Raw genomic sequence first — 13,757 nt, 5'->3', positions numbered from 1 at the left:
GCATCCAAGGAAAAGAAACCGCCACCTGGATCAAGAAAGCATCGGCACAGGTGAAGCAGGTGTACCTTAAGGTTCAAGATTTTCATTATGATGGGACAGCTTTGGACCTTTGGTGTCCCATGTTCACATTAAAAACCTGAAATCATGCTATTCTTCTCGACTTTGAGGTGAGTGTACTGCTCTCCTCCTTTTCCGCATGCAAAAACTTGTATCGAGAAGTTTGAAAACTGGGAAAGTTGGTGGAAAGGATTAAAAAAGGCACAACACCAAGCGACCCTGTCAAACTCAAAAATTACAGCAGTTTTTATTTTAATACGAAATCCCATTATTTAAAATTGTGTTAGGTTAGTATCAAATTGATACACGAGTAACGAAAACGACGTAAATAAATCTATTTCCAGGACAATAATAAGGTGAATTTTGTCAAAGATATGTTCTCTCGGTCTTCAGGTACTCTGCGAGTATGAACTCGTTTCATGCATGTTTCCATCAGCCATTTATTTTCAGGCAATCAATATCTGAAACCTGAATCACCACTAGTAGCATAAAAGGACAGGCTGGATGATAATTGATAAGATGAGCTTATGAGAGCCGCGGCTAGTTATGATCAAGTCAGTTTTGAAGGCAACACAATCCAAAAAACATCACAGTTATCTAACAGAATGATCGACGGAAACAAGCAAGCAGGCATCCATGGAAATCCCTCATAATCAATTAATTCATTGAATGACAACACAGAGATAACCGATTTAAAAGAAGAGTGTTAGATCACAGCTCTCATTTCCCCCCCAAATTATGTACAACGGAGAAGAAAAGAATGAGAGGGAGGTGCATGCAACTAAGAAGTTGAACAACGAACTCCAAATGGAACAACATAAATTATATCAGATGTACAGGGTTTTGAAACTCAAAAGAATCCATGCGATATTCATTCCCTGAAGAAAGCTGAATGTCAGCCATGGCCTTGTGGATATCAGGAGCAGCCCGGAGAGAAAGATGTTCTTACCTGTTCCAACCTTGAATGTATTTGTACAGACGTGATCAAACCATCAGTTTTTTCATGAGTTACTATCCAGAACACCCTTTAGTAAGTTCAAACCTTCAGCTGATATGCTCCTCCGAACTCGGGATTGTGGGATTTCTATCCTGGGGGGTGGATCCGGGGAGAAACAGATAACAATTACTGTTAGATTATCACATGCATTGCGTCTGAGTGCCTCCCTGACCAGCTCTCTTGAGCATCTTTCGGGATCATTATGGAGCATCAGTTCTTTCCTAGAAATTGTCACAGCACACTGGCTGCTCATTACATCCCACAGGCCATCACAGCCCATGATCAAGAACTCATCTTCCTCAGTCAAATTTGTCTCTCGCAATTCAGGCTCAGCACTTAAAGGGCAGGCCGAACCTTTAGGGCCCTTCATGTGCCAGTCTCCGAGGGCACGTGCAACAGATAATTGGCCATTGAGGTAGTCATCATAAATGACGCCACCAAGTTTCTCAATTCTTAGTCTCTCTGATGTGCAGTTAGGTTTGTGGTCTTTGGACATATCAATTGCTCTACCTCGCCTCCCCAGCACAGCTCGACAATCTCCAGCATTGGCAACTATTAATGTCCTGCAAAAGAGTAGAATTATTTCAGAGAAATGAAACCTCAAAACCTAAATGAGATCCAGAACCTGGAGACCGATGTAAACTTATAGGAAAGACATGTCTGCACACAAGAGTTCCCAAGAGGATGGGACAGTAGACAAACATAACAAAAGGCCCGTGTTTCAATATCTATTTTGACGCTATGCAACACTTAATCTTCAAATTGTAAAGGTTATTTATTTGTATTGCACTGATAAACCCAGCTCAACTTGATCCAAAAGTACAGTCAGATCTACTCTACCTCACTCCAATTTCTATCGCCATCTCCAACTCTACCACTGTCCAGCTTTTTCCCTCTCCTTGAGCGCTCAACAAAACAACTAAGCCATCCTCAAATAAAGTACTTTTAAAGGTGAATGACAAACTGTTGGATAAAAGGAAGCTTGGGGGCTACACCTTAGTCCCAAATAAGAAATTTTTGGCAACAATATCCTACTAAATATTCTATATCTAAAAAGGATACATCCCCCTTACCTTCCAAATATAAGAGCAATTAGTGCGGTGGTGCCAGAAGAGATATCAAGTGCACTATCATCTGCAAATGCATAATCAGCTTTCACAAAAGCACTCTTAATAGCCTTCTCCACACAAATCGGAAAATGGGAGTCCTCGACTATAAACCTCAGAATATTATTTTTCACAAACAATGCCGCATCTGTTCCTCCATGCCCATCAAACACCTGCCCACAAATTCCAATTAAAATCAGCCCAAAACACATTTCCAGCTAACTTATCAACACAATGAAATTCCCAGTCACTCAGAGATCAACAGGATGTTTTGAAATACTCACCCCATAAAAAGCTCCCGGAGAAGGGCAGTTGGCGGTGGCATCTAGATGATCAACAAGATTATCTATACAAACATGTTCATCTTCCATATACTGTTTAGGCCCTCCTTCAGCACAACTTCCCGATCGAAACAACGGTAAAAAATCCGTTCTTTCATCAGCCAGTGAGTTACTAACCACGACCACAACCCCAACATCAAGCGCCTAAACAAAAAAATCAATCAATTCATGATTATTGAAAAAAAGATTTAATTTTTAATTTATTTCTTAATTTACCAGATCAGCGGCGTTGAGCAATCGGGTGGAGTCCATACTTTGACGGAGATGTCGTGGAGGTTTCCCATTGGTGGATTGTTTAAGGTTGTCTAAATTCTCAGCGTTTTGATTTTCCGATACATTAGTACTGCTGTTGTTGTTGTCTTTGTTGTAACCGCCTTCTAGTACCGTAAATGGTGGCGAGAAATCCATGCCCGCTGCCATATCTTCTCCTCGATCATAAAAAACAATAATTCAACGGCGGTGATGATGGCTGCAAAAACACTAGAAAGGAAAGGAGAGGAATTCTTGAGAGAGGAGGGAGGGGGGGGGGGAGGAGAAAGGTTGAAGAAAATGGATGATGATGGAGGGGAAAGTTTGAGCCTTTGAGGAGAGAGAGAGAGAGTTAAGGATGTTGGTGTTTGGTTGGATACTGGCGATTCCAGGTGATCTGGTGGATCTAACTAGCTGTCCGTGTGGAGATTGGATTTACGACACGTGGTTTTTTTTGGTTGGTGAGTTTTCTGTTTGGATGGATTGTTATTTTGGTAGTTCGTGGATTGGTGCCTCCATTGTGTCCCAGCCGTTGGTCTCTCAACTGTTTAATAGGCTGTTTGATCCTTTTTTTTTTTTTCCTTTTATCAATTTTCTTTTCTATATTTTTTTATTGGTCAAGGCTCGATTTCTTTTTTGTTTAATGTTATAAATGAGTTGTTATTTATTAGTATTTTAAAAAAAAAAAAATTGTTTTACTACAGCATCATTGTTGGATGTTATCACTTCGAAATTTGCAATTTTTTTTTTAATGTTTGGATTAATTTGTACATTAATTAAATACTAGATCTTTTATTATATTAAAAAAAAAATTTATCCTAAGAAATTTCATGGTTGCAAGAGATAAATACTAGTTGAAAAATAATTTTAAAATAAATTCTTAATTAAAAAAATAGAATTCTTGTCACTTTTTAATGGGACTGGATATGATTATTTTTTTCTTTTATCTGTCTCGTTATTAAACACTTGGTATTTTAAAGACTACATCACATATAAACAAACGAACAATATCAATAATTGAAAGTAGTGATTAAACCTTGAGTGTGTGCTTTTGTATTTTGTTATAGTTGTTTTTTAAAATATATTTTTTAGAATATAGTAAAATATTTTTTATTTTTAATATCAGCATATTAAAATTATTAAAAAAATATTAATTTAATATTTTTCCAAGCTATATACATTTTAAAATATAGTTCTAAAACCTAAATAAGCAAGTAGATCATAAACTCATTGACAAACAAATAAATCATTCAATTGAAATTATAGCTAAAATTAAAATTCATCGGTGTTTTATCATGGATTGTGCACAATAAACATTTTTTTTTAACCACAATTCTCTTATAATTATCCCTTAGCATCGGGAGTGTTTTGGTCTTTCTATAATTAAAAAAAAAACGGTTGGCATCTGCACATTTTAGGAAGCGCACGCGACAGCTCCTAGTAGCCGTTGATAGCCTTACACGGCAACATTTGAAGCATTTCACCGCTCTCTGCATGATGGGGTTGCGCGTGTGGGCATACATGGCACGAAGCAGCTATGACGACAATTTTTACCCCCCTCTTTTCTCTCCTCTCCACCTCAACAGGCGTGCTGACTATGAAAAGTTGCAAAATGGTCTTCAATTATTTAATTGTATTGAATTTAACTTATTTGGTTTTCAATCTCATCCATCGACTGTATTTTATTTTTTATTTAATCCCTAATCATTTTTTTAAAAAAATTTGATCCTCATTCCTGATTGCAATTCCTTTTATTTTGAATTCTCTTCTTGATTAATTGTTTTTGTTTTTTTTTTGCAATTTCATCCCTTATTGTTTAATTTCATTAAAATTTTTTGTTATATTTGGTGTTTTTTTTGTCATGCTTTTAAGACCTGCCCTGGGAGTTGACCCCCATCATATCCTAGATCACGAGTTGGGTTGAATAACCATGATTAACAGGGGCCAATCAAACCTTTTACCGTGTGGGAAGTAAAACTGACATTATTTTGACAAGAAAATAATGGGAAAAAAAATCAACGGGTGTTGACATTATTTTTTCCTTAACTAATCGCTTGTTTTTTATTTTGCTATAAAGTAAGAATTATATTATTTTGATAAAAAGAATAATGGAGAAAATATTCAATTATGATCCTCCTTTTCTTATTAGTCTTTTTTTTTGTTTTGGATTTTTTTTCAGTTTCATCTATTTTTATTTGATTTTGTTTTGTTTTTATATTAAATATGGTACTCATTCTCTTGATTGTTTCTTTTTTATATCTTTCTTGTTTTTTTTCGCTTTCAATTTTACCCACTAACATTTGATTTCATTTTTTTCCATGTTTAGTTCTTATTTTTTAATTGCGTATTTTTTTTATCATTTTTTTAATTTGTTTAATTTTAAAATTTTATCCTTTAACATTTTATCTCATTTGTTTTTTTTATCCATTTTTTGTTCTTATTCTTTTTAGTCGCCCTTTTTTTTATCTCTTTTCTTTTTATTCTATTTTTTTGATAAAGTCCCTCATTATTTTTTTCATTAGTTTTTATACTAGATTTGGTTTTTATTGTTTTGATAACTATTTGTTTTTTTTATAGTTTTTTATGATTAAAAATTTTGTTCATGATTCTTTTTGGTTTTTTGTATGGTTATCTTAGTTTTATAGTTAGAGTTGCTTGTTTTGAAAAGTAGTCTAATTTAACTTTGGTTTTTATAATTGCATCACTTGATATTAGATTATTTAACATTGAGTTTTTTTTGTTTTTTTTTCCTTTCTGTTCTCTAAAGTTATTCCAATAACAAGTTAACTTGAATTACCTTAAATTATCATCTTTTGAATATTCTTTTTATAGGAAGAAAGTCATCCGACAGAAATCCAGAGGTGCTCTCTTTCCTCCCTTCCCCCCCCCTGTCTGTCTCTGTGAAAGTGAAGAATGGTATAATTGCTGAGATTATAATGAGGTGGTTGCATGGGCTTTTCTTTTGCTAATTATGGAAGGGATTGCCGACGGCTGCAATAATTGTTTCAGGCCCGTGCTGTGCTCGCCATCTCCACAGCCAGAGTAAGGTTAAGATGAAGTCGCCCTCTTGCTTCTTACCATGCGCTCTTGCATGACTGTCATCCATCAATCATCTGTCACCGTCATGCCCTCGCTTGAGGCCTGGGCTTGGCAATGACAAGCAGTCACAAATCCAATTCGCGGGGTTACCATCACAAGGGCTTTACCGAGCCCAACAGAATCCAGCTCGGACGGATCCAACTTGCCCACGTGAAAGAAACAGGCGGACCTACAAACCACTTCACAGCATCACCTCTTTCTTTCTTTTAGGGGTTTTGTGTAGTTAGTTACCCTCTTCACACACAAAAATAATAATAATAATAAATTAAAAAAATTATCATATACCATTTCGTTATAAATATATTTAATTAAAGATATAAAATAAATTTATTTAGTTTCATTCAATGTTGAGCTGATGTTGTTAGGAGCGCTCTTGGCTATGTTTATTTTCATGTCACTGTGCGGTGCAAATTAAGAATGTTTGTTTAATTAACACATGATGTAATTTTATATAGATTCTACTAAAATTTCTTTTTTTAATTATAAAAAACTATAATTTATAATTTTTTTAAATTTATTTTTTCAAGCTATTATATATCACAGAAACCACAGACACTTGTATGTCTGGCTTGGATGAAATGTTCAGCCAACAGCATACAATGATTGGCCTGCGCGCAAACAGTGATATATATTGCCATAGCTCTGCTGCTGCTCGCTCACCCACCCACCCCAGAAGCCATAGCTCTCAAAGCTTTAAGCAAGCCATGGCTTCATGCATATCAAAAACAACGAACGGCAACCATTCATTCACTGGTGGGGTTGGAGTGGAATATCACCAAGTAACATGGGTCACGTACGATGGCGACATCAAAAGAAGGATTACATACATACATATATGTATGTATACATACATATATGTATGTATACATATACATACATATATATGCGCTAATCAACTCGAATCCATACTCATACTGCATCCACACGTTTTCACTTTACATGCATGTTGGGCGGGCAGCACCATGCTTGCTTTTTCATCTAGATTCCTCACAACCTAATATTCCATCACGGTGTGTTTAGAAATTTGATAACCATATACGGTTTTTAAAGTGAGTGTTTTTTTATTTTATATAGAAACATTTTATTTTTTAAAAATAATTTAAAAATATAAAAATAATTTTTTTCAAAAACAAAACATAAACAGAATAACTGAGAGACCACCTTTATTTATTCTTTCCTTCGTCAAATGCACAGCATTCCATCGACCAAGAACCCCGTTTACATGTTATCCTTTGGACGTGAGTGCCATAGTCATGAAAGCACGTGACTGGAACACTGCTAGCTTCTGATCCATTGGTTATCTTACATCTTATCCAAGTCTAATTCTCCAATATATATATATATATATATATATTATTTTAAATATTTTTTTTTAATTTCATCCTTTATAATTTAATTTTTATATTAATTTTGATTTTGATTTTTATAATTTTTATTTGTTTTTTCCTTATTATTTTTTAATTGAATTATTTTATTTATCAAATTTCATCTTTATTCTTTTGATTCTTATTTATTTTATTTGAAATAATTTATAAAATATTAATTATTATTATTTTAATTTCTTAATCTTTTAATTTTTTAATTTTTTCAGATTTGATCTCTATTATTTTGATTATTATTTATTTTATTTAAGATAATTTATAAAATTATATTTTTTTCAATTTCATTCTCATTCAACCTTTTAATTTGTACGATTTGTTCCTCATTATTTTAATAAACTTGAAAAAATAAAATATTAATAAGTTATTTTTCAACTTATTTTCTATAACATAACGAAATATTAGAAAATATTTTTTAACTTATTTTTTTATTATATTATCAAATATTAAAAAATAATTTATTTTTTAACAAACAAACAGGATATTTACAGAACAAACTCAAACAACAATCAATTTGCAATATTTTTTTTCTTCAGGAAAAAAAGGTGTAATTATATGGAAAGAAGTTGTAGCGTTGCAATAAAACTATCAACAACAAAGGGATTCTTCATGTCATGTTAAGCTCAAATTTCAAACATGGAAAATTAAAAAAGTAGGCAATTTGTCTCTCTCAACCCCATCCAAAGTACACTCCAAACCGATGCCTTCTGCCCATGTGAACAATGAGTTGAGTACTACTTTAGTTCAAACCATTTAATTCCCATTCCACGTTGATGAAGAGACTATTGACCCAAAAAGAAAGTTTCGTGTGAATTTTGGTCTTCCACTCAACTCTCATGTTGGACTTGGATTTTCTTTTTTCAGGTCAGTCTCTGTTGTTGTATTGGCTCTTTCCCTTCATTTTTCATTTCTTTTTCATTGAATTTGATCAAGGGTTTGTTGATAGCATCATAAATTTGTTCTTAGCTCTCGAAGAACTATTCTTGGCTTCATCGATGGGATTCTTCCTGGCAATTTTTTAACATGGGCTTTTTTTTGGATTTTTCTTTTTCTTACTTAAAGAGAGAAGAATCTTATTCCTGCTTCTGCTAGCTGGATGTCATTTCATAGCTTAGGCTCATTGTTGTGGCTGAGTTGATGCTTTGGCTTGGATTCTAATGCTTTGTTTTCTCTCAGCACAGAAGCACGTGTTTCAGCGCTTGACTAGTTATTTAAGAACTCGGTTTTTGAAGATTTCTTGCACATTTGCATAAAGGGACCAATGCTTGTTTGTTAAGTGATTTTACTCGTGTCTCTGAAATTTCTGTTGTTAAAGCTTCTGATTAAGGTCTGGTTTTGTTACATACGGTTCAAAGCCCTTCAGAATCAATTTTGTGCCGGCGGATTCGTTTTGGAGGGGAAGATAATTGTGCTATTGAATTGAAATGAACGCTGTTAGGTTTGTTTCGTGTCTTTTTCTCTTCTGTGTGCTGTTTTCAACAAGTGGATATAGTAGGAATGTGAGCTCAAGGCCTGCTGTTGTGAATATTGGAGCTATTTTTACCTTCGAATCTACGATTGGAAGAGTTGCCAAGATTGCTATCCAGGAAGCTGTCAAAGATGTGAATGCAAATTCTAGCATTCTGCATGGCACCGAACTCAAAATTCATATGACAAACTCTAACTGCAGTGGGTTTCTAGGCTTGGCTGAAGGTAATTTACCAATACTTCTTCCCCTTATGTTATCAATGTTAGTTGATGATTATACTTTGTGTGTTTAGCTGCCTATCATGTACAAGATAGGGTTTTTAATTATTTACTCAAATCATCATGTTTGTGACAGCTTTGAAGTTCACGGAGAATGATGTCATTGCCATTATTGGCCCGCAATCTTCTGTTGTTGCCCATATTATATCCCATGTCGCGAATGAACTTCAAGTTCCCCTATTGTCATTTGCAGCGACAGACCCCACTCTTAACTCGCTGCAGTTCCCCTTTTTTGTTAGGACCACGCAGAGTGATTTCTACCAAATGGCGGCAATATCAGAGGTAGTTGATCATTATGGTTGGAAGCAGGTGACTGCCATTTTCATTGATAATGATTATGGACGAAATGGCGTGTCAGCTCTAGGTGATAGACTTGCAGAGAGACGTTGTAGAATATCTTACAAGGTGGGGATTCCCCCGGATTCTGGAGTTAATAGGGGTGACATCACGGATATTCTTGTTAAGGTCGCGTTAATGGAATCTCGGGTTGTAATTGTCCATGTGTATCCTGACATGGGTTTCAAGATCTTTTCCATGGCAAACCACCTTGAAATGATGGGTAATGGGTGGGTATGGATTGCTACGGATTGGCTTTCGTCTGTTTTGGATTCTGCTTCTCCTCTCCCATCAGAGACCATGGACTCAGTGCAAGGGGTTCTTGTTTTGCGTCAACACACACCAGATTCAGATAGAAATAGAGCCTTTTCCTCTAGGTGGCACAAATTGACTGGTGGTTATTTGGGGCTGCATTCTTATGGGCTTTATGCTTATGATTCTGTCTGGCTAATTGCGCATGCTCTTGATGCATTTTTTAACCAGGGTGGTATTATCTCATTTTCTAATGATTCCAGGTTACCTTCTGGGGAAGGTAGTAGTCTCCACCTTGAGGCAATAAGCATCTTTGATGATGGAAAACTTCTGCTGAATAACATATTGCAGAGTGATCTTGTTGGTTTGACGGGCCGTATTAAGTTTGGAATAGACAGATCTCTTATTCTGCCTGCATATGATGTTGTTAATGTTATTGGAACTGGGTATAGACGGATAGGTTACTGGTCCAATTATTCTGGTTTGTCTATCACGCCTCCTGAGACACTTTATACAAAGCCACCAAATCGTTCAAGCGCAAACCAGAAATTGTACAATGCCATTTGGCCTGGGGATACATTGCTTACGCCACGTGGATGGGCTTTTGCTAACAATGGGAAGCAACTGAGAATTGGTGTGCCAATTCGGGTGAGTTTCCGAGAATTTGTATCACAAGTACAAGGGACAGATACGTTCAAGGGTTTCTGCATAGATGTTTTTACAGCTGCTGTAAATCTATTACCATACCCTGTTCAATATCAGTTCGTCCCCTTTGGAGATGGTAAAGAAAATCCAAGCTACACAGAGCTGGTGAATAAGATCACGACGGGTGTGAGTGCATATTAAAGTTGTTTGCACTTCAAGTTTAAGTCCATGTATTCCAGTGTTTGACCCACTCATATTCTTGTTGCAGTTCTTTGATGCTGCTGTTGGTGATATTGCCATTGTAACCAAAAGAACGAAAGTCCTTGATTTTACGCAGCCATATGTCGCGTCTGGATTGGTTGTTGTGGCCCCATTTAGGAAGTTGAACTCTGGAGCCTGGGCTTTCCTGAGGCCATTCAGTGCCCGTATGTGGATTGTCACTGCTTGTTTCTTCCTTGTTGTTGGCTTAGTTGTGTGGATTCTGGAGCATAGGATAAATGACGAATTCAGGGGCCCACCTAAAAGACAAGTAATAACTGTTTTATGGTGAGCTTTTAAATTATCATCTCATTTTGGCTGTTGGTCGATAAAGATCTTTGACATTATTTATGTTAAAGAAAACAAAGGAATTACTTCTTTGGGTTTTTTTGGGTGCTTAGTTGCCTAAGGGACGTACTGAGAATGCCATATCCCTTAAAAAAACAAAAAAATTATGAGAGCAAATGAGAAACAAGTTCTTCCTAAATGTTTTTTTGAATACGTTTCCTGCTTACATACTTGACATGGAACTTTCAAACTTAAGTTCATATTGTTTTGGCTCGTTCCTTGTTTAAGAAAAACACAACACATTGGAGGACAGAGGAAAAAAAAGAACAAAAAGGAAAAACTTCGAAGTAACAGTCACTGTGAAATTCTTCAGAATTCAAGAAAAGAGAAATATTTCCTTGTATCTGTATGCACTGTTTCTTAAATTTTAAATTTACCATTCTTGCATTTGTGTCTGCCATTTCTCGGTTACTGCTATAAATGTTTCGTTTCTGTTTTTTCTTTTTTCTTTTTCTTGTAGGAAGTAATTTGATTTCTGTACCATGCTGTTTTGCTAAAATTATGTACTTGTATTCTTGCAATTCTAGCACCCTTTAGTAAAGCTGACTTTATCATATGAGGGTCAGACCTCAGATAATATATCACTAATGCAATAATGATTTAATCCCAAATAACATTTTGCAAGTAATCAAAATGATCTTTCCTGATCCGTTTCTTTCTTAACCCTTGCAGGTTCAGCCTCTCGACTCTATTTTTCGCTCATAGTAAGTGGAAATCAGATTCTTGCCCAGATTCTATGCTTATCTTGGGTCGTAAGGAGTCATCATTAATTTGATTGAGTTGGTTTCCTATACCTTTTGCAGGAGAAAACACTATGAGCACCCTTGCTCGGTTTGTGCTACTTATATGGCTCTTTGTGGTCTTAATAATCAACTCAAGCTACACTGCAAGTTTGACTTCAATTTTCACAGTGCAGCAACTATCTTCTCCTATTAAAGGAATTGAAAGCTTGAAGGAAAGCAATGAGCCTGTAGGATACCAGGTGGGTTCGTTTGCTGAATATTATTTGAGAGAGGAAGTTGGAATACCTAAATCTAGGCTTGTTGCCTTGGGATCACCAGAAGCATATGCTAATGCACTCCAACTTGGTCCTGAAAAAGGGGGTGTTGCTGCAATTGTTGATGAACTTCCTTATGTGGAACTTTTCCTCTCAAAGCAGTGCACATTCAGGATTGTTGGTCAAGAATTTACAAAAAGTGGCTGGGGTTTTGTGAGTACCTGCTTCCTGGTTCATCTGTTCTTTTCTCACTCTAAAAGCAAAGCATTACTGCATTAGATCTAAATAAAGAATACATGTTCCTGTGTTGCATAGATAGGAATGAAAAGTTCTCTATTCGGAGGGGATTCACGAAAAAAGATAAAATTTCCAAAAAATATGTCCATACAGTGAATCAACATTTTAATATGCTTATTTCACACAATTGTTAGCCTCAAAATTATCTTTCTATACAAGCATGATTACTCATCCTTGATCCCTTGACATACAACGCCATGACAGTGCATTTTACCATTATAAATAAGCATCCTGTCAAGGGAATGGTTAGTTTCACCACTGATTCTCTCCTCTGCTCATTTGTGTTTGCCAAAAACCAGGCGTTTCCAAGAGACTCTCCCTTAGCTTTGGATATGTCAACTGCAATTCTAGCACTATCAGAGAATGGTGATCTCCAACGGATCCATGACAAGTGGCTGACGCAAAGCACGTGCAGTTCAGAGACATCTGAGCTTGAATCAGATAGACTTCACCTCAAGAGCTTTTGGGGCCTCTTTCTCATTTGTGGTCTAGCTTGCTTCATTTCCCTCCTCATACACTTTTTCCAGATTACACGCCAGTTATATCGCGCCGCCCCTGTAGACTCTCCATCTGCTGGTCAAGGTTCCTCGCGTTCTGGGCGTCTTCATAGACTATTATCATTAATGGATGAGAAGGCTATCCAAGAAAAGAGTGCAGTTAAAAGAAGGAAGTTGGAAAGATCATTATCTGAGAATGATCGGGACTGTGAGTTGGGGAGGAATCCCATGAGGAAAGAAACAGAAAGGATGACCGGAACAACATCAACTTAAGCAAGTAAGCTTGTCAACCGACATCTTTATCTTTTGAGAGTAGTAATCTATAGCTTGAAAGCTTTTTTTTTTTTTTTTCTGTGGGGGGGGATCCCAAAAAAGGATGTTAGTTCCATTTCGGTGACTGCGTGAATATTGAAGGTAGTATAAAATTATATTTACTGTCTCGTTTAGAATTTTCATTTTTTCTTGTAAATAGAAATGTTTAGCCTATCTAATTATTCACAAATAAGCTTTTACGTAATTTTTTTTAAATGGATTTCTTTACTCACGAATTTTCAACTAACAAAAGACTGACATTATCCAATCCCTTGATGTGATGATATGAATTTATTTTAGCCTATCTAATCTCCTTTTGACGTTGAATCACAGATAAAAGAATACACAACACCGTTGGCCCTCCGTTTGAGTTGGACTTGGAAACAATGCACTCAATATTCATTTAGCAACGTGCCTTTTTTTCAGAATGTTATCTACCTCCTCCAAACCAACATCAGTGCATGTATCAGTTTCACTGAAATTTGCTGATTGTACATGGAGTGTTGCGTTGCTAATTTCTATCCCAGAATCCTGTATCAAATCACAAAGAAAGGAAATGTTGGAATTTTTTCCTGTTTAACCATCAATCATGATTCTTGGATTTCCCTCAGCATTCGCGGACTTCCTTATGATCTCTCCGTTTTGAGTATTACCAAAACTTATGAATTCAATCTACAGACTTTGTGCTTCAGGTTCTCCGAGTTGCCGGTCTGATCAACCCCCCCATCCCACATACTGTTATATTTACATGCTTAGAAACTCGTATATTTCTGCACATTACCAGCACACTATATATAAGTTTGCAAAAGCAAAAACAAAAATTCCATGCATGATATCATAC

General features: G+C 35.9%; 2 protein-coding genes across 4 annotated transcripts; one reads left to right on the top strand and one right to left on the bottom strand.

The window, feature by feature from the left end:
- Positions 1 to 690: 690 nt before the first annotated feature.
- Positions 691 to 3,126, bottom strand: LOC133694655 (probable protein phosphatase 2C 27). Its single transcript, XM_062116277.1, has 4 exons — positions 2,718 to 3,126; positions 2,445 to 2,645; positions 2,128 to 2,333; positions 691 to 1,617 (listed from the first exon to the last, which is right to left on the bottom strand). Exons 1-4 carry the CDS (start codon positions 2,919 to 2,921, stop codon positions 1,059 to 1,061), a joined length of 1,170 nt encoding a protein of 389 aa, XP_061972261.1. The 5' UTR covers positions 2,922 to 3,126; the 3' UTR covers positions 691 to 1,058.
- A 4,646-nt stretch (positions 3,127 to 7,772) lies between these two features.
- On the top strand, positions 7,773 to 13,503 carry LOC133694772 (glutamate receptor 3.3-like). 3 transcript variants are annotated; one of them, XM_062116465.1, is made up of 8 exons: positions 7,773 to 8,092; positions 8,584 to 8,920; positions 9,051 to 10,393; positions 10,476 to 10,753; positions 11,486 to 11,517; positions 11,617 to 12,023; positions 12,407 to 12,881; positions 13,250 to 13,503. In XM_062116465.1, the coding sequence occupies exons 2-7, from the start codon at positions 8,653 to 8,655 to the stop codon at positions 12,875 to 12,877; spliced, it is 2,799 nt and encodes a 932-aa protein (XP_061972449.1). In that variant the 5' UTR covers positions 7,773 to 8,092; positions 8,584 to 8,652; the 3' UTR covers positions 12,878 to 12,881; positions 13,250 to 13,503. The 3 variants fall into 3 exon arrangements, with proteins under 3 accessions (XP_061972449.1, XP_061972448.1, XP_061972447.1); XM_062116464.1 differs by having other exon boundaries at positions 8,410 to 8,920; XM_062116463.1 differs by having other exon boundaries at positions 8,405 to 8,920.
- The last annotated feature ends 254 nt before the right edge of the window (positions 13,504 to 13,757 follow it).

The sequence above is a fragment of the Populus nigra genome, chromosome 5 (assembly GCF_951802175.1).
Source record: "Populus nigra chromosome 5, ddPopNigr1.1, whole genome shotgun sequence".
In the NCBI taxonomy this organism is placed as follows: Eukaryota; Viridiplantae; Streptophyta; class Magnoliopsida; order Malpighiales; family Salicaceae; genus Populus; species Populus nigra.
The sequence above is the reverse complement of the archived record's forward strand: the minus strand, read 5'-3'. Positions and strand labels throughout refer to the sequence as shown.

What these genes read in the sequence shown, in the direction of transcription:
- LOC133694655 (XM_062116277.1), bottom strand. Translation starts at nt 2,921, where the DNA reads ATGGCAGCGGGCATGGATTTCTCGCCACCATTTACGGTACTAGAAGGC. An exon ending in CTCCGGGAGCTTTTTATGGG is followed by an intron (nt 2,334 to 2,444) that starts GTGAGTATTTCA and finishes ATTTGTGGGCAG; the next exon opens with GTGTTTGATGGGCATGGAGG. An exon ending in ATTGCTCTTATATTTGGAAG is followed by an intron (nt 1,618 to 2,127) that starts GTAAGGGGGATG and finishes ACTCTTTTGCAG; the next exon opens with GACATTAATAGTTGCCAATG.
- LOC133694772 (XM_062116465.1), top strand. Translation starts at nt 8,653, where the DNA reads ATGAACGCTGTTAGGTTTGTTTCGTGTCTTTTTCTCTTCTGTGTGCTG. An exon ending in CAAGTAATAACTGTTTTATG is followed by an intron (nt 10,754 to 11,485) that starts GTGAGCTTTTAA and finishes TAACCCTTGCAG; the next exon opens with GTTCAGCCTCTCGACTCTAT. An exon ending in CAAAAAGTGGCTGGGGTTTT is followed by an intron (nt 12,024 to 12,406) that starts GTGAGTACCTGC and finishes GCCAAAAACCAG; the next exon opens with GCGTTTCCAAGAGACTCTCC.